The sequence below is a fragment of the Choristoneura fumiferana genome, chromosome 9, assembly GCF_025370935.1.
Source record: "Choristoneura fumiferana chromosome 9, NRCan_CFum_1, whole genome shotgun sequence".
Classification (NCBI taxonomy): Eukaryota; Metazoa; Arthropoda; class Insecta; order Lepidoptera; family Tortricidae; genus Choristoneura; species Choristoneura fumiferana.
In genome coordinates this window covers 13,553,010-13,578,070 of record NC_133480.1, presented here as the reverse complement: position 1 = coordinate 13,578,070, position 25,061 = coordinate 13,553,010, and the positions used below count along the sequence as shown (strand labels likewise).

At 39.3% G+C, this 25,061-nt stretch overlaps 2 protein-coding genes and 1 long non-coding RNA gene across 4 annotated transcripts in view; all 3 read right to left on the bottom strand.

The window, feature by feature from the left end:
- LOC141431356 (uncharacterized protein CG3556) overlaps window positions 1–25,061 on the bottom strand; it is a 306,784-nt gene that overhangs the window by 190,882 nt on the left and 90,841 nt on the right. The window lies entirely within an intron of this gene.
- On the bottom strand, window positions 14,504–17,899 carry LOC141431346 (uncharacterized). Its single transcript, XM_074092497.1, has 2 exons — window positions 15,808–17,899; window positions 14,504–15,727 (listed from the first exon to the last, which is right to left on the bottom strand). Exons 1-2 carry the CDS (start codon window positions 16,091–16,093, stop codon window positions 15,696–15,698), a joined length of 318 nt encoding a protein of 105 aa, XP_073948598.1. The 5' UTR covers window positions 16,094–17,899; the 3' UTR covers window positions 14,504–15,695.
- Window positions 21,309–24,372, bottom strand: LOC141431345 (uncharacterized). Its single transcript, XR_012451714.1, has 2 exons — window positions 22,475–24,372; window positions 21,309–21,566 (listed from the first exon to the last, which is right to left on the bottom strand). It is a non-coding gene; the product is annotated as an uncharacterized lncRNA (long non-coding RNA).

The window sequence follows — 25,061 nt, the reverse complement described above, 5'->3', positions numbered from 1 at the left end:
TGCTGAATCTGTGTAGGCAGTTCGTTATCCATGATAACTTAAGTTTCCAAATATCTTGCATAAGTATTGTCGCTAATATTGTTGTGGGTGCAAGTACTCCTATGGGATCAAAAATTTGAGATATTTGAGACAATATATTTCTCTTTGTAGGTTTTCCTCAATAAATTCTGGTATGTAAGTCTGAAATCTGTCACTAGATGCATCCATCGTAAACCTAATGTTTTAACCATATGTCAGGAGTAAATCGTATGAAACTATTGCTCTGATCTGGGTCTAAATGCAGCTTGTGAATGGTGCTCGAGTATACTAAGGTGATTTGCAGACCATTTATGTAATTCAAAGTTCGCTGTTTTAATAATTCAATGATTCAGTACATAAAGCTCTTACATGGTCTAAGGATTGCCCACCTGACAAAAATCGTCCATGTAGCAATCTGACTGAATGCAATCAGCGGCAAGAGGGTATTTTAACTTATTTTCTTTCGGCTAGATCGCGTAACGTACGGCAAGCTAGATAGGGAGCGCATTAGTCCCATATGTAACAGTCGAAAGCTGAATGCATTGTAATGCATCTGATTTAGAATCCCTCCACAACACACGTTGCAGTGAACGATGGTCTGGATTTATAAAAATGTTCCTTAAACATTTTTTTACAATGTCTGATGTAAACACATATTTATATAATCTGAATCTAATTATTATGTCCAGTAAATCATTATAAATGTTAGGACCCTCGTAGAGTATATCATTTAATGAAATTCCTGTGCTAGTCTTAGCAGTGCCATTGAACACAGTTCTGAGCCTAGTGCTCTGACTATCGGGTCTTAAAACCGCATGATGAGGTAAATAGTAAGACTTGCTGAGACATGTAGGTTGATTAAAAGTCTGTTATTTACTCTGCATGTCCCAAGTCAATAAACTCGTGTATGAATTTTCTATATTCAATGTGTAAATTGATCCTTTTGAAATCTGGTTTCAAGCTGTAAAAGACAACGATAAGCTGTGTAAATGAATTTCCTAATTCAGCGAGTCTATCAGGACACTATAGGTAAGTCAACCATGTAATGACCTGATTGGTCTGAACCGTTGTGTTTTGGAACAGTTTTCACAATAATGTTGATCTTTAGAAAGAAACTTGTGAGTTTGACTTCTTCTTGTTCCCAAACCTACACAAGATGTCGTCAGTTTGTTGTGCAGTAGCAAATAAACCTAATTTGTGGCGATTTATGTTTTTTATATCTGCTATATATGTACCAGACACTATCAGCCAAAGAGAGTCTTTCTATAAGCTGTGGCAAACTAGGTCCTAGTCTTATGTGGCCTGATTGTAGGATGTCAAAAAATATTTCCGCCCCTAAGAGTAGATCTATGTTACCGGGGACAAAAAATGTAGATCCGCCAACATACGAGCCTGTGAAACTGGAAGGTTCCAAGTGGGTGTTGCACAAAAGAATGTGGCAAATCGGACTGTTTATGTTGTCCATTATTACAAATGTCAGACTAGCATGATAACCATTGAATCTTGAGGTTATGTCAGTGGTTGTACTCACTTGAGTTTGTTTGTGTGTATGGCCAATACCTTTGTATATGGCATGAATTATAAGTAAGCTTGTGCCGAAGTGTTGTTGCTAGCTGATGTGACATGATTTGACTTCGCTGCCCCGAGTCCAGCAGTGCGCGCACCTTGTGCCAGCGGCCGTCTGCATCGCGGATGTTAACAATGGCTGTTGAAAGTAAAATTTGTGTGCATTAGTATTTACTAGCATGACTGTTGATGTTGAAGCTGTTTTAAGATTGTTTGTAGAAATATTAGCTATCTGTTGACTATAAGCATGTGTGCTAGGATTGGCTGTCTGTTGACTTGATGTGTGTAATGCTAGGATGTTTGTCTGTTGACCATGAGTGTGTATGCTAGAAATACTGGTGTCTGTTGACATAATAGTGGTATGCTAGAAATATTGTTTGTCTGTTGACTAAAGTGTGTATGCTAGGTATGTCGAGTGTTTTGTTGATTGTATGAGCTATAATTATTGGGCATCTGTTCACTCACTGTGGAAAATGTTGGGTGTATGTGACTGTTGTTTACAATTGTCTGCCACTGCAGCAAATTTACTTTTCGCTGGGTATCCATATGTATGCTTGTGTGGTGCTTGCCACGACAAGTGAAGCATGTTGTTTTGGTACAAATGTGCTTAGGCTGATAAAACCTGTAAACAGTTAAAACATAAACATTTTGCTTTTACAAATTCAATTCGTTTTGGTACAGATAATTCGAGAAAGCACGGGCACTTTATGCAACCGGTGTTCTCCTGGCACATGGGGCAGCTATTGCTACTATTAGAGTTAGATATTGAGGTTAAATGTGACATTCTGGTTTGACTAGAGAAATTGCTTATCTGATTGTCTTTCTGTAACATTTCAAAGCAGTCACTCTCAAGCTAAGGAATTCCGCGAGCTCTTTGTATTTAGGTATAGCCGTCTCCTTGCGACTCATTTCCCACGCAGCTCGGAGGGAATTATCCACTTTTGAGTGAGTATAAAATACTAACAAACACATCCCATTCATCTACTGGTAGGTTCAATGCCCGTAGGGAGTCCAAAACCTTGTTGTAAAGTGACTAAGAATTCCTTTAGATTGAATCTAGTTACAGTGGGATGGTTAACAATGATTTTATATGGTGATTGACAATAATGGTTTTATTTTCATACCTTTGAATTAATATTCCCATGCTTTATTGTAATTGCTTTCTGATATAAGCACGAACTAATGAGACCTGCTGCCTCACCTTTAACGACACTTTGAGATACTGAAATTTATGCAATACTGGTATGTCCGCTGTATCTACTGCGGATTGAAAAATGTTCTTGAATACTGGCCAGTCCTTTATGAACCATCGAACGAAGGTAACTGTAGCTGAGGTAACTTGACCGTAGATTGGGTGATCTGGAGTCTCTGAGTGTGCTGTTGTGAGACGAGGGGAAAAGTATGCGTTTCCATAGCCGCCTTCGTCTGAAGTACTTTTGCTCGTTGGTTTCTCCGTTCTCGATCGTTGAACCGGCTGTCGATCGTCCGCCAGCGTCGAGTGCTTCTCTGTGTTTGCACAGTATCAATCTTGTCTAAAAGCGGTGATAAATCGTCGTAACGAACTTTGAGTTCGCGTATATTATCCGTTAAGTGTCAAAGTTTGCAACGCTAGTTAGCAGCTTCTGGTAAGTTTTCCTTTCAAGGCACCTCTTTGCGTTATCAATGTCGCTAATTCCATGTTTACTCAGCTCGCATTGAAACTTTGATAAAATGCTACTTGCACTTGTACTATTGTTACTGTAGAATATCTTCTGCCCGTTAGTTTTTTTTATGTTGTTCGTCGTTCGGTATTACTTTGTAAATAAGATTATATATTGTAAAATATAATTGTAAAGATCCGTGTTAAAATCACTTTTTAGGAAAAGGGTCGATTGATAGTTTTTTTTTTTTTTTTTTTTAATGTCCTTGCATAGACAATCTCGTAATTAAGGCCAGTAGCACACTTGCTGACTGCACCTGCTCTCTCCACCGCAATGACCTGCGTTGTTATGTGGCAGTAAGTAAGTGATAGGCGCTTATCTTTCGCGCGCTTGACGTAAGATCAAGATCACAGTCGCAGATAATTTGTGTCTGCTCTGTGCTATGTGGTTTCGTACTCACGGTTTTGATTTAAAATTGATGAAATGCGGTAGGTGCTCCGGGAAACAAATGGCGTTCGATCTGAGTGAATTCTTCGACTTGCAAATAGTGAATTGGCGATGTTCTCACCCCCGTTGCTCGAAGACAATGTTATTTGTTTCTTCGGAGGCTGGTTCAATTAAAATGCACTTTTGCAAACGAAAAAACTGATTTATTGCAAATCACGAAATTAAAACTAAGGAGCGCGGTCACAGCTACGCAAACGCCCTTGGAAAGCCGGTGAGAGAGAGATGCGCGATATACTAGTTACAGTTTCCTCTCTCCTTCGAACACAGTAGCGCCCAGTTGTCCTGACCTATCAAAACAGTTTGCACCCCGGACTCGTACACGAGTTGCGCAGATATAGAAGTGAGATGTTCGCAACTAGCGAGCGCCTCCACTGGTACAGACTGCGCCGATATGTCGAGTCGATCGATGGTTCGTGCCTGTATGTCTATACATTCATTTACGTGTTTGCCACGTATTGTGAATGTGACACGTTGCGAGCTATAGACATACGCGCGCCGGCTACTGCTTCTATATAAAATGGGTCATTAGGGCCACTTACGCCGATGTGTTGCGCAGCTTCCGTTGTAAGCAGCGTCACCGGTGGAGCCGTCATCTAGAAGAGCGTATGTATTCATCTCACCTCAAGGTCCTGATATAACGACCGGTATCACTTTGAGCAGAGTGTGGGGCGGGCGCGCGGGGCCCTCGCAGTCGTGACCGCGGCGGGGGGCCCGGTGTGTTCGCAACACGACGTGGAGCGCGCGCAGCTTCTGTCTGCCGCGGTGTTCCCAATCGCGGCGTGCGCGACTTCGTGCTGAGCGCGCGCGCCCTCTTCGCGCGCGTTCGTGCCGCTTGTGATGAAAGTATTCACAGCCCGGCGCGTCGCACTGCTTGCTTTTGCATCAATGTTTCCAAGACCTTTTCTGTAGACATCTGAAACATAAATGATTCTTGCGAGATGCGTCCCACCTATCTGACACAGACATATTTTTAAACAAGGAGCAAACGGCTGCGTTACTACACTTTCCTTTACAAATCGCACATGACAAGCTACTCTCTTTGGCATTGAACGATCGGTGCGATTTACGAATATTATCACATGGACCTCGGCGTTGGTGATTCTCTACTATCGTTTCTGCCTTAGCGTGCCGCGCGTTGAGCTCGGCCTCGCCATCGAGGAAACGCCCTAATATTACTAAACCGGGTTCTGTGTCGCCTGACTTTATTAGATGAGGCGATACAAACAGATTTTATTATGCGAGACGACTACGATGTCGAGTAGTTAACAAAGGAAGTGGACGAGGCAGAAGAGTTAAAATGCAGATTCATTCGACTAAAACATAAATATGACGAATATAAGCCAAAAGCGGAACCTAAAGAAGAGAAAATTCCGAGGGCAGAACTGCAAGAGGAAAAAATAAATTGTAAATTACCCCAAATAGAAATCAAGAAATAAGATGACGACCAGAAAAAATGGATACAGTTTTGGGGACAATTCAGGAAATCGACGAGGATAAAAATATTAACGAAGAAGATAAATTCCAGTACCTCTTGCAGTGCTTAAAAGAAGATTCAAACTCGCGGGCACTGGTCGAGAGCTTCCCTTCGTCTGCGGAAAACTACAAGAAGGCAGTGGCACAGTTAAAAGCAGATATGGGCGTGCGGAAATGCTGGTAGAAGTGTACATCCGGGAGTTGTTAGGAATGGTGCTTTCCCAAGCTCGGGGAGAGCTAATATTGGACTTAAGATCGTTGTATGATAAGATTAGTACCTACTTGCATGCATTGGAAACATTGAAGGTAACAAAAGATAGGTATGATGCAATGTTATTTCCGTTGATAGAATCTGCTATGCCCGAGCATATTTTAATTGCTTGGAGTAGGTCACAGCTTCGAGACAAACAACAACAGCAGGGCTCAGATCGGTTGGCACAACTATTAAAATTCCTGTGTAATGAAGTAGAAGCAGAGGAAAGGATTAGACTAGCCAGGTCTGAGTTTACCGTTAATCAGTTTCCCAATACAGCGTCCCACAGCCGCAGACCAGACGTTCACCCGACAGCAACATGCCTTGCAACAAATATGGCTCAAGAAAAAGGTAAGCAAAGTTGTTATTTCTGTGATAGGGACAATCATACGGTGAATGAATGTGGTAAAGGGGGAGACTTGAGTTTAGAAGAAAAGAAGGAACTAATTAAAAAGAAAGGTGGTTGTTATGTATGTTTGAAAAGAGGTCACATGGCAAAACAATGCAAATCATTTTTAAAATGTCTAGTATGCAAAAGAAGGCATTTGGTTGTCCTGTGTCCAGAAATCCATAAACCTCAGGACAAAGAAGTAACTAAAAAGCCTAAGGAAAATGTTATTTTGTGTCAAAACACACTAACCACTCTGTTACAGACATTGATTGCGGTGGTAGAATGCGAGGGCAAGAAGAAAAAGGTGAGAATTCTTCTTGATAGCGGATCTCAAAGATCATACATAAAGAAGAGTTTGGCTGACGAACTGAAGTTAAAGGTAATTAGTCAAAAAGAATTTGGACATACTCTATTTGGAGGTATAGAAACCAAACCCGAAAACTACAGTAAATGTGAATTCAAGGTAAGTTCACTTGACAACTCTTTTGACATAACAATAAAAACTCTTGCTCTAAACAATCTCTGTGGCCATTTGCCTAAAGTGGAAGATAAAAAAAAATATGCAAAAACTCCGAAATTTAAATGTTAGCTTAACAGACATACAGAGTGACACAACAGACATTAGTTTATTAATAGGATCTGATTATATGGGTTCATTACTAACTGGCACAATGGTACATGTAGAAAATAATTTATGTGCCATGAAGACTAGACTGGGGTGGACGCTACAAGGAACTACGGCAAGCACAAATAGCGCTATGGTATTACAAACCTGTTTCACACAAACAAATAACATAGCTGACCTCTCTTCTTCCGTCTAATAGCGGCAACCATCTCCTTTACAACTTTCTTGGCTTTCGATGCCTCCTTAGTGTCAGAAAACACACTCATTTTGTATCTTGGATCCAAAATGGTATAAACAGAGAATGTGCCACTTCTCTCAACTCCTTAAAACTTTTTTCTATTCCAGTTCGAAGTGCTGCGATAATTGATTTTGTAAGTCCCGCATAGTCTTCTTATAGTAATCTGTCGCACGATTCTTTTAAACAGCGTGCCATAACAATGATGGTGCTGGCTGTCATGTAGTTTTCACCACTCATCGCTTTTGAAGCCTCGTTCGAACGGTTTTAACACGTTGCAGAGTTCGGAAAATATTTTCCATTCCTCCACGGAGAGAATTGGCAGATCTGTTCTTAGAACTGCAATAATGGCACATATGTAATCTTCCAGTTCAACTAATCTTTTTAACATATAATAGGTTGAGTTCCATCTTGTTGGTACCTCCTGTATCAAGCGCTTGGGTGTAATATTTGGATTTTCTTGTGTTTGCGCTTTTAATAGTTTTTCCTGCGCTAGGTTACTGCTTTTGAAATGTCGGACGATAATTTTGACTTTATCTAAAGTAGCTTGGACTAGTTGTAGGCATTTTTAACTATAAGATTTAAGGAATGGTCAAAGCATCCATAATGTTTCCACCCTATGTCCGTTATGGCTTTCTTTACGTTGGCTGCGTTGTCACTTGTCACTGACTATAAAATTATTTTTTTGTGTGACATTCCACTCATTGGTTGTTTCGAGCCAACGCAGTTTGGATTTTTTTTTCTTGCACGGTTTTGCTGTACAATGCAGGGATTAGGACGTTGGAGATAGTTTTCCGAGATGGGAACTCGTATCCCGGTATTTTTTGAACGAACGTTGCTCTACTAAGGAGAACGGGTGGTAACTGTCTATAAACAAGTCCGCCAGGTCATTATCTATTTGTCGTTTTTGAGCTTGCGATATTTTTTTTGTAATTCCAAATCTGTCAAGGCGCTGCTGCCTACTCGTAGATTGGCATATAGCTGAAGGACCCGCTTGTGGTAGAGCAGTGGACGTGGGCGGTGTTGAGGCTGAAGCAATATCTGTACTACAAGGAGCCTGAAGGTCGCTTGAAATCGAAGGTTCACTGATTGGCTTTTGAACTTCTTGATCTCTTTCTGCATTTGATTGCGTTGAAATAACATTTGAATACATATATATGTTTTATTTGTTTAAATGTGTTTTTAAATTTGCGATGGAAGTTTTGTAGCTGTCAATTTCACAACTAACTTTTTGGCAAATTTAATACAAATCCGTGCAGCCGTTTCAGCGTGAAGAAATTACATACATCACACTTTCGAATTTTTAATATTTATTAATTAATATAGTATAATTCTTCCTTCAACCTAATTTATACCTTACTGCAATAAAAATAATATTTAAATTCATGTAAGGCGCCAACCAAACTCTTACAGCCGTAAGGGTAAGCAAGCGGCTATAATTTTTACTCCATTCCATGCCATTCGTTGTGTCCGTTACGTCTATAATGCTGAAACGAAAATCGCATCACCACAAACAAAGTAACTCGTTATAAAAATCACCACTTGAACTTGTCGCTTGAGTGAAACGCGAAACCGTGCCATTCGTTTCGTTCCGTTCGTGACGTCTATGACGTTGAAACGAAACTCGCTCGCATCACCACAAAAAAAGCTCGTTACAAAAATCACCACTTTGTCGCTTGACGTGAAACCAGTGATTCGGTGACTCGTCACGTCACTGATTAATGTAACGGGTGACGTTAAATAATGCCCACCTCTAATGACTTCTCTGAGCCTTGCTGCTATATGTTTTTGTATATTCGGACCTGCTATTGATCCGTCCTTGGGTGCATCGCCCATAAGTGTGAGGAACGCCTCATCAAGAAGTATGTCTTCGTCTCCGTTGGCAAGGAGTTGGAGGTGTTGGAGTCTATATTTTTCACAACCCCAGCACTTGCATTGTCTGACCCAATGACTGACTCAGTGTCCACCGCTATTGGATCTTCTTCATGATCTGAAAGAACCACGAAGTAACGTTAGTACCCATTACAATCCATGTGGATAAGACGTGAAGGTAATGCTCCCATAAAGCATTGTCATCACTATTACCATTGGGCATTTTGTTTCTGCATTGTTAAACACGTGAATGTAACAATCCCTCGTATGTATTGTTCGCATCACTTGTGCCGGTACTGTGTTGTAATGATTGGCACTATGAAAATAGAGTACCTATAGAGTCATATATGACTCTAATATCCGTTCTATGGTATTCGAGATTTTCGTTACCAAACAAAATAGGTACCTAAGTAGTGTCACAGATTTGTTTGCGTATTTTTGTTTTGCAGATTGTGGAAGTAGATAAGGTAATCACGCTGCCTGCCGAGCGCGTGATCTATTGGATTGTTCTTGCCTGAATCCGCTCTTCTTCAATTGACACGGAGATAATAAAAGTCTTCACTGGTGTTAATTTATTAATTATATTGATTTAAACTGGTTAGTAATATACAAGTGTACGGAGAGAGGAGGTGCAACAGAATGATCTTAGGAGACGCAGCTCCAGTTTATATATGCTTCTGATGCATCTTAGTCACCCCTCTACTAATTGGCGTAACCATCAAGAACACACAACAACCATAAATGTCATCGTAAAAATATGAAGTTATTGCACTTACGTGATCTTGAATTGGTTCGCTCTCGACTGAGGATTAGTCAAATGAGTGTAACTAATTATACAATAGAAAACAATGTTGCAACAGAATGCGGTTCCTTGACTCCTCCCTCCTTAAGAGGTAAATTATCTTAGCAAGACTGGGATAATTTTCCTTTACCAATTTTAATACATTGTACTACTAACGTACAATAAAATGATTATCCTAATCCTTACAATGTCTTTTATTGCTTCACTCCCTAAGTTACACTGAGTTCATTTACACTTATTTACACTTTGTTTATGCAATCACAGTTCGTCCACAGAGTATCTCGTTTTTCTTCAGCTCATCTTATTCGTTGCTTGAATGAATTCCGAACTTTCAACAATGACTTACATAAATAGGTTATTTTTACTTCTGTGAGTGATTGCTTGAATGTCAGTCATCCAATGTGTCTCTTCTGGTGTCTCGATTCTTGTAGGAGAGGAAGGGAATAAGGATACTGGGTTATAACTACAATACTATCCTATTAACGATTATACAATTTTGAACAAAAATATAAAATTGATTACTTTAAAGCGTTATACAATTTGTAATATAATTCTTAATAATAAGTGCACTTAGAACATTCAATTATTTTGTTTCTCATATTTTTATAATGGGGGCCCCCTTTGAATTTTATATCAGGTATAAGTACAATCCCTTCAACAGTGAGAAGTATTTGAGAAATGCTTTGCACACTGAGGATAAAATTCTTTTATTCCTTTGTTATCTTTGCTGGATAATTATAAGAGATTAAGGATCCTTAAGATATGGGATTTATTTACTCCTCATATATCATAAAAATTAGGGTTTCATAGTTTTCCCTTATATCACAAAATAGAGGGTTTCACAGTTTTCCCTTAATATAATGGATTAATTTTTATACCCCTTTTATTTATATTGGACTAGTCCTAGGCCTATTTGCAAAATATTGATTATGCATATAAGCATTTACATATTGTATACCGTATACCGTGCCATGCTCCGATTTATGTATACGTATACTATAATTCAATGAATTTGACAATACATCATGATTTATGCTTACATATAAAGGGGAAATCGCTTATACGCTTAAATTTTCTCGAAACATACTCATATCTGAGATAATCAATCTATGAAGGTGTAAGAGTTACGATCTTTAATTCTAAGGAAATTTAATGCCTTGGTTAATTTATTAGGTCGTTTTACATTTCTAATAGGTACGGTAGTATCTCGTCCTTTAACTTTTACTGATACGACATTTCTTTCGGGCAGTTCAGTTATTATTGCTTCTTGATATTTTGGTTTATCTTTTGATAGCCTTTTATTTACCATTTTTGTATAAATTATATCTCCTTTTCTAAAATCATTACTTGTTGATGCGGTTGGTTCTAATCGTTGTCTAGTTATTACTTTAGTCTGCATTATTTTATCGGTTATATATTTATAAAGAATTTTAGTTCGTTTTTCGTGGTCTTTAATTACCTTTTGCATAAAGTTGTGGTTAAAATTGATATCGAATACAGTTCGTGCATCTGTGTGTCCAAAAAGCACTTCAAATGGAGTAAATCCGGTCATTGAGTGTATACTGTTATTATATGCCATTATAGCATAAGTCATGACGTCTGCAGCGTCTGTGATCTTTCTTTCATATTTAGCTAATCGGTAAATTTCAATGAGAGTATTATGAAATCTTTCTATTAATCCCATTGACTGTGGATTATTGGGTGTCCCTATGTGTAGATCGATTTTATAGAAGTTTAGGAGTTCTTTTACTAATGTGTTATTAAATTTAGATCCGGGGTCACAACTGACTTTAAATGGTAATCCGTATAGAGAAACATATTTTATCAAAGCTTTGACTACTTCGGGTGTAGACCTATTCGTGATTGATATGGATTGTCCAAATTTACTAAATGCGTCGACTATAGTCGAATAAAGCATTCCGTCTATTTTAAATAAATCCATAAAAATTTCTTCGAACGGTTTATTTTGGGTTTGTGTTAATTCTATTAAAGGGTTTAACGGTTTCCTATCATATTTCATCTGTTTACATGAGTTGCAGGCGTTAATGACTGCTGTGATGGTGTCCTTCATTTAAGACCAATAAAACACTCTTTTAAGTTTATTATATGTTTCATTTATACCTCGATGACAAGTTTTGCCCTCGTGATATTTTTTTATAATATCTATTTGTTCGTTTTCGTCCGTAAGCACGGTTATTCTTTTCGTGCATTCTATGAATGGAATATTTATATTGAATAATCTTGAAACTGTATTGTTAAATAATTCTCTTAGTTTTATTGAATTGAAAAAGATAAAATATTTGCGATGAATGTGTATGTTCTCTTCAATAAATTTTTCTATAGAGTACTGATTTAAAGGAAGAAAAACTTCAAGGATTTTAGATTTTTCTTGATTTATCAATAATTTTAATTTCTTCTTTGTGCCACTGGGTGAAAATTATTTGATTGGTTTTTAAATCTATGGCTTCGTGTAAGACTGGAATTACAGATCTTTCTTCGCTTTCGCTATCAAAGTCTTGTATATCGAAAGTTCCGTCTTCTGAAGCGCTCATTGTGGCTTCTGAAATATTATCACTATTTATTATCCAATGTTACATAAGACGTTGATGGTAATTCATCGTCTGTGCCTCCAATAGTCAATATGTTTAATTGAATTCTCGATAGCGCATCTGCATTAGTATTCTGCTTTCCATTTTTGAAAATAATATCAAAATCATACTCTTGTAATGTTAGTTTGCTATAGGTTCTTTTAATGAGTAAAGCCATGCCAATGGCCTATGGTCAGTATATATAGTGAATTTTCTTCCGTATAAATATGGTCGGAAGTGTTTCACAGCCCATAAAACAGCTAGCAATTCTTTCTCGATGGTGCTATATCTCTGCTCAGTAGAGTTTAACGTTCTGCTGGCATATGCAATGGGTTTATCATTATTTACAGGTCCCTGGGATAGGACAGCTCCTAAGGCAATATTTGAAGCGTCTGTAGTTACATTCTTACGAATGGTTTATTAAAGTCGAGATATTGCAATAGAGGTGCATTCGTCAGAAGGCTTTTACGGGTTTCGAATGAATCTTCAAATTCTTTAGTAATAATGAAGTTTTTACCTTTGCGTAATAAAGAAGTCATTGGTTTTGTAATTTTAGCAAAGTCTGGGATGAATCGTCTGTAGTAACCTACCAGTCCTAAGAATGACTTTATCTCCTTGGTATTTTTAGGAATAGGATATTTCAATACGACACTAATTTTTTCGTCATTGGGTGTCAATCCGTCTTTGGTTATTACATGTCCTAAATATAGGACTTCCTTTCTTAGGAAATCCGATTTATCCAGTTGTATCTTTAAATTGGACTTTCGTAAAGTTTCGAATACCCGTTTTAACTTATTTATGTGTTCTGAAAGTGTTGCAGAAAATATTATGATGTCATCCAAATAAATGAGACAATGGATTCCTTGCATTCCTTTCAGTATACTGTCCATTGCTCTCTGAAATGTAGCGGGTGCTGTTTTGACGCCAAACGGCATTCTCAAGAATTCGTAATGACCGACTTGGGTGCTAAACGCCGTTTTGGGTTGATCTTCTCTATTTACTTCAATTTGGTGGTAACCTTAAGCTAAGTCTAGGGTCGTGAAATACATGCTTTGGCCTAGTTTGTCAAATATGTCATTAATATTTGGTAACGGATATTTGTTATCAATAGTAATTTCGTTCAGCTTTCTATAATCAATAACCATTCGATATTTGGGTATATTAGAAGCGACTAACTTTTTGGGTACTAAATGGACGGGTGCACTCCATGGTGAATATGATGGCTTGATAATGTTATTTTGAAGCAGTTTCTCTACTTGATTCTTGATTTCTGATGCTTGCGTCGGCGATTGCCTATACGGTCGTATATAAGTTGGTTCATCTTTTGTAGTCCTTATGAAATGTTTGACTTCGTGCGTGAATGATAGTGGGATATCGTCATGGTAGAAGATGTCTCGATATTCGTGACAGAGTTTAGAAATTAATTGTCTTTCTTCATCGTCCATGTGATCTGTCCGTAATTTGTTTAAATTTTCTGTTAACAATTGATCATTGGTGAAATGATTTATATGACCCAAAGTCAGATTTTCACAAATTTCTACTTTAAAAGGTACTAATTTCCTTTTCAGTCGAGTTTTGAATAGTGGTTTAAGCATATCCATTCTGGCATTGTATCAAAGCGCATGGCATACGCACTCCTTTACAGAATTCAATTTCTTTAATAATTCCTTCGCCACATGTGAGTTCCGTTGGAATCAACACTCTTTGCTCTGCACGTGGTGGAATTAATAAGGTTACGATAGGCACTTTTACGTTTTGAGTTGTCGAGAATTTTATTGGTATTATAACATTAGGTGTACTCAAAATTTCTTTTTCCAAATCTATTATTGCATTGTATTTCTTGAGGAAGTCTATTCCGATTAATCCGTCATACATTTTGTCAACATCATAAACATAAAATTTATGTGTGAAATTTTCATTGAATTATTTAAATATTGGAATAGTTACGACGAGGTCATGTGCTGACAATGTTAAACGGTTCATTAATTTTACGATCTTTAAAATATCCATCGGTTTTATTGGTGCTTAAAAATAAACGCGTGCTACCTGTATCTAATAGTAATTTTGCTTTGATCTCGGGGACATAGACGCATGGTAAAAATGATTCTTTTATTTCTTTGGTTGACTCGTTGAGGCCTGCACTTGAAAATTTGGTTCTTCGTTTTGCGAGTTGTTTGCTTGACGGTTGCGAAAATTTGCCCCGTTTTGCATCCTAGGCTCGCTATGATAATTTAATGATGTATCTCGGCTTGTGCCGGGTGCATTATAATTTTGAAAGTTCGGCCTGGTATTGCCGTTATTTGGCCTTGGAATTGGATTTGGTCTGTTTTGCCAATTTTGTCCAGTTCCATACGAGTATCTGTTGAATCTATTAGGGTTCTGTGTCGAGGAAAAAGCATTGGATCTATTGGCATTTTGATTATTAGGGGTTGAGTTGTATCGATTAATATTTTGATTCGAAGGAGAAGGATTCGAATTGAATCGGTTATAATTATGGTATGATGTAGTTGGATTATTAAATTGCGGTCTTTAAAAGTAATTATTAGGTCTCGTATTATTAGGATTTTGCGGCAAGAATTGTCTGAATCTTTGATTTTGAGGTAGATTTTGTTTAGGTTGTATAGTGCTGCGCGTATTATTACGATTGATCTCGTTACGCATTTTATACTGTTTTTCAAAATTAGATTCTTCAACCACTATTTCTAATGCCTGTTCCAAATTGCTGGGTTGCTTAAGGCGTATTACTCGTAATAAATGTTGCGGTAAATTGTAAAGAAAAACGTTAAGAGCGGTATTATTATATATAGACATTTTAGTATTACGCGTTTGAATATCTGAGTTAACTGACAGTTTTGAGAACAATTGGCTTCGTGCCGATTGTACGCGTGAACCGAATGCAAGGTAAGATTCACCGTTTCTTATGTTAATTGATTCTAGTTCCAGGATTAAACATGCTTCTGATTTTTGATCGCCAAAGTGTTGTAATAAAAGTGATTTTAATAAGTTCCAATCGTGTAAAACATATTCATTTTCACTAACGATTGCAGCGGCTCTGCCTACGTAGATACGTAATTACGTCTAGATTCACATCTAGACGTAATTATTTCCAACATATCGGTATAACCCAGAAGTCGTACTTCCAAATCGGTTAATTGCGTATTCACAGTTCCTGATAAATAAATTTAGATGTTTTGAATCCCCTTTAAAAATTGGTATGAGAGGTAATACTTCGTGACTAATTCTGGGACTTGGTACATAATAATAGTATTCAATGGTTCCCTTAGAGGAGCTAAATTTTGATTAAAAAATGTGTTGTCGGGCATTTCTGAATAGGCAGGTGGATTTTCCGTATCTAAGCCTTGCGATTCAACCGGCGAGTATGAAGATGGTTCAGCTTCTTCTTCCCTAATTGTTTCTATTTGCTCCGGTAGCACACGAGCTGTTGGTTGCCCTGACGCGATTTGTGGGGATCCCCACTACAAAATGAACATGATGAACTAGGATTCACCTGATGAACTGGATGCACTCCACGTGCTGGCCTGCCACGTGCCCCCGAGGTGGACGCACCCTGCTGTCCTCGTCGTGGTGGTGACCGCTGGTAGCTTCTCCCTGAAGCCACTTCCGGTGCTGGTGACACGGTGGATTGCACCCGGCAGTGCTCATCCAAAAAATCCAATAGCTGTTGGATAGTGGGCAGGACCTGTGAGTCCGTGCCGTACCTCTGCTCAAATGATGACCTTATCTGCGCCGGCAGTTTCTGCAACACCAAAACCAATAACACATATGACCAAGCAATGATAGGCTGCTTCAGCTTTCCCAAAGCCTGAAGTGACTCACGTAGTGGATCATAGAATTCCCTCCGTATGTTGGTTGTGCTGCTGACCACCGGGAGGTTGATAATTTGATTGAGATAGGCATCCACCAGCATTCGGTGGTTCTGATACCGATCTTGGAGTATACCTAGGGCCACAGCGTAATTCTGCTCATCCATAGGAAGTTGCCGGACCAAAGACAACGCTTCACCCTGAAGGGATGCTCGAAGATAGAAATGCTTCTCGGCATCAGAAATGTCTCGGTTGTGAACCAATGATATGAATAAATCATGGAAGCTCATCCACTCCATCGGACTGCCGCTGAACCTCGGCAACTCGATAGGTGGTAGCTTCGCTATCACCTGTTGTGAGTGAGTTGGCTTTGCAACGGGCGCAGTCCCTCCGCGCTCCGAAGCCTTTTTTTTTTTTTTTCGGGGAGAAAATTGCAATTACGCATTCCGCCCGGCTGGGGGACCGGGACGGATATGTGGGACTCCCGGAGCAGAAAACCCCGGCCTACCCACTAAAAACTCCCCGGAATTTCCGCCTCGCCACATAGCGGCAGAGCCACAGGAACGCTTGTGGCTTACTTCTGCGACCCTGCCAGCGGCTGTCGCCGTTAGGCGACCCACCTCGAAAACGCGCCATGATGGTAGGGCGAGTCTTCCTCCTCTGCCTCCGTCCCGTGCTTTCTGTGGCGAACTCCCCCGAGTCCACCACTGGAGGCTGGGCGTCAGGGGGGCAACGCCCCGCGGTGGATCAGAAGGCTGGCTCCACCGCCAACCTCACCTTGGTCGCCGTCATTGCGGCAGTATTCGGCCTGCGAAGGCACGTCGCCGCCGACCTGGTCTCCTTCGGCGTTGCGGAAGCGAGTTGACGTCGTCCTCCCGCTCCCGCTCCGCCGTCTCCTTCTGCGACATTATATCATCGGCAAACACACAAAATGCCGCCCAGGCCTCTTCGCTTTCTGCCATTTTTTCAATAAGGGCCGGAAGCGACAGGTCTCCTCCAATAACCGTGGATAGGACTGCGCGAGGCTCCGCCCATGCTGGACACTCTGCGCGCGTATGTTCGGCCGTATCCACGGCTCTGCCGCCACAATGATGGCACATCGTCGAGGGTTCCCTACCCACCACTTCACACAGGTATTTGCCAAAGCAACCGTGGCCGGTCAAGCCGCGCTCCGAAGCCTGCTCCAACTTCATGTACAGCGAATTTATTTCGGAAAATTGCTCGTGAATCTGCCCCAATTCACTTTCAGGAATTTCGTCTGGTCCCGACCCCAACAACGTCTCATATGCGGAGATGAGCTGGCAGTAAAATGTGTTGAAGCTGCGCCGAGCAACGGCTACCGCTGCAGAGCTTGAATCCTCCGTAATGGTTCCCGCAAAGTCCTTCAAAATTTTATACTTTGACTGAAATAGGATTTTAGCCGGTATCTTGGGAGGCATTTTGACGTAAATGAGTGTAGTACTTAATGTATTTAAATCAAGTCAGTAACCTCTGAATTCAACGATGAACTCCGAATTCTTACACTAAATAACAATAGCCACACCCTGTGAGCTACACTTGTATTAAACTACCTACTTACCTAAAGTAAACTAACAACAATCGATGCGCAATATCAACAATAAATACCACTTTGTTCAAATCAACAAGAACTGTATTGAAACATTAAAACAGCATTTGTTTACTTATGCCGTAATTATTAACGGATAACGTGAAAATGATAAGGTTAGTTATTGATTACAGATAACGATTGTTGATAAAAGTAAATGACATTTAACACAGATGAACAAATGAATGAGTCAGTTATGCGCTCATCTGACCATAGATAATGCAACTCGCAAGTTGTCCGAATTGATCGGAGTGAAGTGAATGACAATTTATAAAATAAAAACACTTAAAAGTCTTTGAATGAATGAATGAATGAGTGACTTGCCGAACGCCGAATTCCTTTGTTCGCTATGTCCACGGTCCACGGGTGATGCAACAAGATGGCGGCGGAATTTCTTGAATATGTCGAGTGTCAATACCTATTGCACTATTAAAACCGCACTTTCACTCACTGCGAAAATGACTAAACGCGCACTGAATTTAATGTCTTAGTATTATGATGATATGATGTGAAGTATGCGCGCGCGGCGCCCGCCGTGCCGAGATGCGAAGTACATTACCCTGCAACCGTTCTCTAACGTTCTGCTCCCCTCATGGGTTCACCAAAAATGGTGGCAATTCTCGCCCTGAGAACTGCCGGTGGGTTGATTTGAATTGATGTGCGTGCGCACCCTGCGCCGCTGACGTTAATACTTAGACCAAACCGCTGGCCTCGCGGGTTCGATGTGCAGGCCGCGCCTTGGTCGTCGCTGATTGATGATGATGTGAAGTCAGACCCTCTCCCGAGCCCCTGGGATCGGTCTGGACAGCTGCCGCCTCCTGTAGCCAGCTGCCGCCGGTGTCTTGTTCTCGCCGGTGTGTTGAGGTTATGACGAAGAAATTAAACTGCTATTACGTTCACCACTATATTTTCGCGTTACTGACACCGTACAACTGTTTATCTCTATAAATATGATTGAGATGACCTTAGATTACTTAATGACACGATTTGACACTGAGAGCTCCGCTCTGACCCCGAGACCGTTACGGACGTGCAACGTCTCTCAGTGATTTTGAATGACTGCCCGGTCGAATGACTGACCGGTCCATTGACATACATAAGCTGTCAAAAACAATAAAAATTATTTAAGGGTCCATCACACATTCCCGTTAAGTGACTTCTACACGACCCGACCTACGATGTTACGTTTTGCGTAAACACTATTTATAGATATACTTTTGCTTTTTTGCTTTTATAGAAAGTAAGGGTTTTTGGTAAGGAAGGAAAGGTTTATGCAAATCACCGTATGGATCCTCCCGATTCTGCGGCGTCTCTCTCGCGTTGTTACTTTTCAGTGATTTCTTCAGGAATTGAGGTAAATAATTTGTCCAATAGTTTTTGATTTTAGCAGTTCTTGAAAGAACAGGACTCTCAGAGTGGGCGTTTGAATCAGCTGGTCACTTACTTGCTCGTAACTTTTTCAGTTACCCTTCAGAAATCCTTCAGGAATCCTACCGACTGCGCCAATCACGCTGCCTGCCGAGCGCGTGATCTACGATCTACTATCTCTGGATTGTTCTTGCCTGAATTCGCTCTTCTTCAATTGACACGGACACGTTTCGACTCTGAGAGCAAATTGTGCGACTGACTCGTTATTCTCTTGTTTGCATGCTTGGAGATCAATTAAAATGTGATTGTAATGCTTTCTCTGGGCAAAATTTTGTTTTAGAAAATCTTTTAGGCTATCGAAATTGTCGAAAACTTTATTAGAACAGGCTATTTGTACCTTTCCTTCCAGACGAGCGTAAATAAATTTAAAAAGTAAAATTTTCTGATTTGGTGACGCAAGGTCTATGGCATTTTGGCAATTAGTAAGGAAAGCCGTGAGTGTTTCACGATACCCTGCATATGAATTTATGAATTTACATAGCACAGAGATTGGGAAGGATTCTTTTTCTGATCCCGATCCAGCGGCAGCTGTATCATCGACAGGGGATGCGGGTTTTTTGTCAGTCATTTTGATTTAGAAAATAGATTTGGATATTCGATTTGGAATGGGTAGGAAAAGGTAAGTAAGAATTAATCGAAATTAGCACCTGTTTACAGTAGCGACAGCGGTAATGAAAATAAAATGTTTACTCACAGGATTAAGATGAGAACGATATTCATAATTTCACTATGAATGGAGTTCCACGAATTTTCCGGCAGGATAGCGGCGGCGATGATGCAGGATAGCGGTGATGATGATGCAGCTCTCAGCAGCAGCAGGATAGGCACGACGTATACTTGGTTGCTACCAGCGACTCGTCCGCAGGCTTATGAGATAAGTCTTACTGTCGGGACAGAGTACTGATGAATTTAACGGAGTTTGACGGAATCTGACGGAATTTTGACGAGGCGACGACGATGTTCAGCAATCGTGAATCGTGATGATGCCCCGGAGATTGGCGACGATGATGCGGAGTTAGACTTAAAAGTTCGGGCACTAAAAGTCACCAGTTCGGGTTTGGGTTTTTCGTCACTATTATTCTACGCGACGCGTTATGGAATCCAGCAGAACAAGTACTATTTCGATGCTGGATCCCACTTCTGACACCACTGTTACGGGGTGGATCAGGATTAAGTTTTTAAAAAAGACAGTTTTTACCCAAAACCCTTTTATTTAAAAATACACAAAAATTACAATTATAAAATTAGTGTTGACCCGACGGAAGTCCAAACCAATCTATCTCGGAAATCGAATGAATAGCGCAAATCGCCTCGCTGTCTCCTATTGCATTGACGTCAATGCAATAGGTGACATGGCAAACATCATTCATAGGCCGCCTTTACACCTGTAAGTTACTTGCGTAATATTTACATAATTTACTTACAGTTGCATTTACACTTGCAATAAATACTTACGTAAATAATGCTTACGTAAGTTGTGTAAGTTTAAACTTGCAGAAATTATTACACGCCCATTTACATTAGGTTCCCAAATCAGTAATAAAAATGCCTTCTCACAGTCGTCACGTTCAAGCAGCTGCTGCATACATAATTTTATCAAATAGTCGAAAGCAAAAGAAAAGAAAATGCTGGATAAAACCATGGCTAGAAAGAAGAATGGCAAAAGGTGCATTTGAAAATCTTGTAACGGAGTTAAGAATGGAAGACCGAGACCAATTTTTTTACTTTATAAGAATGGATTCTACGACTTTTGAATATCTTTTGGAAAAAGTCGCACCAATCATAAAAAAAAAATGATACACATTTTCGACCGGCTATTTCACCAGCTGAGAAACTTATGGTCACACTTAGATTTCTGGCTACAGGTATGGTATATTATTTAATAGGTAATTAAATAATAATATGCAAATTAGACGTCTGCTAAGCTAATTTCTCCCTACTTTCAGGTGATCCTACCAATCGTTGATGTACTTGTTCCGAATATCATCATCAACAATTTCACTGTTTGTACCTGAAGTATGTTTAGCAATTTACACTGCATTAAAAGAATATATCAAGGTAAGAAACAAAATTTAATTATTAACGCTTATTAAAAAATAACAAATTGAGCAATTTTAATTATTAATGAACACTTATTAAAAAATAACAAATTGAGCAATTTTAATTATTAAAAATTAACATAAAGAACAATTTTATTTTAATTATTCACGCTTGTTAAAAATCAACAAAAAGAGCACTTAAAATCAGAAAATTACTTTTTTGTTTCAAAAATTGGAATGTCTGTTATGAGATCTACCAAATTCAATCTATATTCTTGGGAACCATTTGCATTTTCTGATGTCAGCTGGAACTGTCCACTCTCGGAATCGGGGCTAATGAAAACAATTATTTCCAGAGGATGTATTCTCAGATGGTGGAGCTGGTGGAACCAGTCCATCTTCCTCGTCTTGTATGTTTATGATTGCCCTTTGTATTATGCGTCGAAGCTTTTTATTGCCCTCTTTGCTTAATTTTCTGAGCTCAGAAGCTACATAATCGGCAAATATTTGATCGTCGTCGTTTGGTTGGTTTATAATTTGAGCACACTTATTAAGCAAAGACGTATCTTCCTTCCTCTTTTTTGATGGGGGATTTGGCAAGTTATTATTTAGATTAGATGAACTTGGCTGTTGTCCATCTGAGACTGATGACAGTTGACTTTCAGCCCTTTGCTGTTCGGCTGGGGTTGATGGATCAGTCTGAAATATTTAAAACCATTTTAAAACACATTTTCTACTTGCAGGTACCCACAACCCTCGAAGAGTGGCTTAAAATAGCAGAAGGATATGAAACCATTTGGCAATTTCCACACTGTATAGGGGCACTCGACGGTAAACATGTCATAATCAAAGCTCCTGCGCATAGTGGCAGCACTTATTTTAACTATAAAGGCTCGCACAGTATTTTTTTAATGATTGTGGTTGATGCAAATTATAGAATAATATACATGCATTGCGGCATGGTTGGCCGTATATCTGACGGTGGAGTATTTTACGACACGGCCTTATATGCGGCATTAGAGTCAAGGAGCCTGAACCTACCGCCACCACGACCACTTCAGGGAAGACAAATCGATGTACCGTATGTCTTACTTGCAGATGATGCATTTGCCTTGTCGAAATACTTAATGAAGCCTTATCCGTATGCCAATCAACCCATAGATAAAAGAGTCTACAACTATCGCCTTTCTCGAGCCAGGCGTATGGTAGAAAGCGTATTCGGCATAATGGCAAGCCGATTTCGTGTACTACGAAAGCCTATAGAACTATACCCGGAAAAAGTTCTAGGTTTGGTATCGACAATCGCAGTCCTTCATAATTTTTTAAGATCGAGCAGTAATTCTCAGAGATATTTAAGCCGCGACAATATTGAAGTCTTACCTACTGATAATGTGGTAGATTTAGATACCAATAACAATAATAATCCTTCAGTGGCAGCAATTGCGATAAGAGAAGAGTTGAGGGAGTATTTTATATCAACAACAGGTGAAGTTCATGGCAGTACCAATATGCAAGTTAAATACTTAAAGGAAAAGAAAGTACTTAGTTATCTGAAAACCCATTACTTCTTGTTTATTAAATAGGTATAAAATTTAAAATAAACTTACCAAAGTATCAGTCGTGTTTCCTTGGTACTCCTTCCCTTGCAGCAAGAAAGATAGGGCTTTAAAATACCGCCAATGTGATACATAAATTTCATTAGTACCGCTTCCGCTCTTCTTTTTCTTTAATTTTGTCACTTCTTGGCTAAATTGTGCTTTCAAATTATGCAATTTTCTAACTATTTCCTCTGGAGTGGTGCTAAATATCTCACTAAGTTCAATATGTCACAAATTTGTTTTTACGCGGTTTTTGTACTCCTTATTTTTGTAGTCCCATAGTATGGGATGTGCCTCAAGAGCAGTAATGAAAGTTTCCACCTCGTCAGGTGACCAGCTTTTATTTTGTTTTTGTTTTGAACCGGACATTGTAGCGTAATTTCTCAACTTAACAATTTAGTTCGATAAGCTGTGTGTCGCTTCCGTAAACAAACTCGAACGTGTTTAGACCTGTAATTTTCCAACTTACGTAAGCTGTGCGAAATTACAATAAGTCACTTACAAAAACTATTTACACTTGAAAAATTATCGTAAGTCGCTTACGTAAGTGACTTCCGTAAGTAAAACTTACAGGTGTAAAGGCGGCCATCTTAGATGAATGATTGGTCTCGCGCGCTCGCTCGACTAGATACCGCCGGCGTACTTGTCAAATGCGGCAACAAATAGTACGCCGAAATCGGCGTACCTGAGCCCGAGGCGACTCAGTCGCGTTGCAAACTGTGCGTAATGTGCATGTCCCGAATTTTTGTTCAATTTTGGTCATAAACCGAAGTAAAATGCCAGTTTTCGCAGTGAAACTGTTTAAAAATAATACTACAAGAAATAAGAAGGACACTGGGATCACATACCATCAGTAAATATCGTATAATTTCGAAATTACAAAATAAAATAACATGAACCCTAAACGCCATTCTGTGTTGCCGCGTAAACATGAATCGAATTCCCCGTGGTTGAGATTTTAATAAATTGAATTTTATTGTTATCATCATTAAAAATGATGATAAATTTTAATAACTTATTTTATTTAAGTATCTAACGTAATTATTATATCTACATAACCTAGTTCTATATTATTTAATGTTTATCTTTGTGATATATACACTGAAGGTGTATAAATTGTTACCCGACACTATTTAATTAAGGGGTGAATGTGTCTTAAAATTAAAAATGTTTTTCGTCTTCCCATTCAAAAAGCCTAATCAGCTGATTTACTTAGGTATTACGGGAAACGAAAAAAAATTTTTTTTTTGTATTTCTACCCATTTTCCTGAAATGTTAACTTTTTACCCGACTGCCCGAAGGAGGGTTATGTTTTTCAAGCGTATGTATGTAAGTATGTATGTATGTATGCATGTATGTATGTATATTTTGTAAACATTTTTTTTATTTTAGTCTTAATTAACCTGTACATTATATTAGGTTTAACTATAGGTGAAACGTGTTATCTTAAGTATGCAAAACTTCTTAGTTGGTGACTCAGTCCATGAATTTTTGGTAATAATTTGTAAATATTGAATGTCCTTAAATATATATATTTTTTAATTTAAAGTGAGGCCTGATCATTGATATACCTACATCATACCTACCATTTTTTTTAAAGAAGAAACTTACGCCTAACCTATTCACAAACATATTAATACATTCACTCTTAATTACTTCTTAATTTCTAAGTATTTCCCAAGATACATTTTGTAACCAGTAACTTAATAGACCACAGAATAATTTATTTTCCCAATAATTCGGGTAACAGTGGAGCAGCTGGCAACACAATTCGTCACGCACACTAGCATCCTTGCAAATTGTTTACACCGTTCTTACGCACACTACAATATTGAGTTGCCGCATTCACGAACCTTTTGTTTTTAGGTAGGGCGGTATCTAGTCGAGCGAGCGCGCGAGACCAATCATTCATCTAAGGGCGGCCATATACTAAGTACTGTAATTACGATTATAACAGTACCTCCGAGGCGGGCCCCAGGAGTTTAATTTTTTTTTTTTTTTTTTTATTTGACTGGATGGCAAACGAGCAAATGGGTCTCCTGATGGTAAGAGATCACCACCGCCCATAAACATCTGCAACACCAGGGGTATTGCAGACGCGTTGCCAACCTAGAGGCCTAAGATGGGATACCTCACGTGCCAGTAATTTCACCGGCTGTCTTACTCTCCACGCCGAAACACAACAGTGCAAGCACTGCTGCTTCACGGCAGGATTAGCGAGCAAGATGGTGGTAGCAATCCGGGCGGAACTTGCACAAGGTCCTACCACCTGCAAGACAGGATTCACAGGCTTTACCGTGGGCTTCATATTTTGAGGCCGGGAAATTTTTATTTCAGCACCAGTTTCTTTTCCAGCCATCAGAGTCTCGTTCAAATTGTCACCAAAATGTATTTCCCTATTGGTGCTTGGCTGACTATATCTTTCGTAGGTTTGTTCAGAGCAAACTGTAGGAGACTGCGCCTTGATGCTGATTCGCTGTGAAAAATATCACATATCATGCGCCCGGCATCACTAATTATTTTCATCACCTCTTTATCATCGTTTTTTGTAATTAGTATGTCGAGTGCTCTCCCGAGGCAGCCTGCTACTTGACCC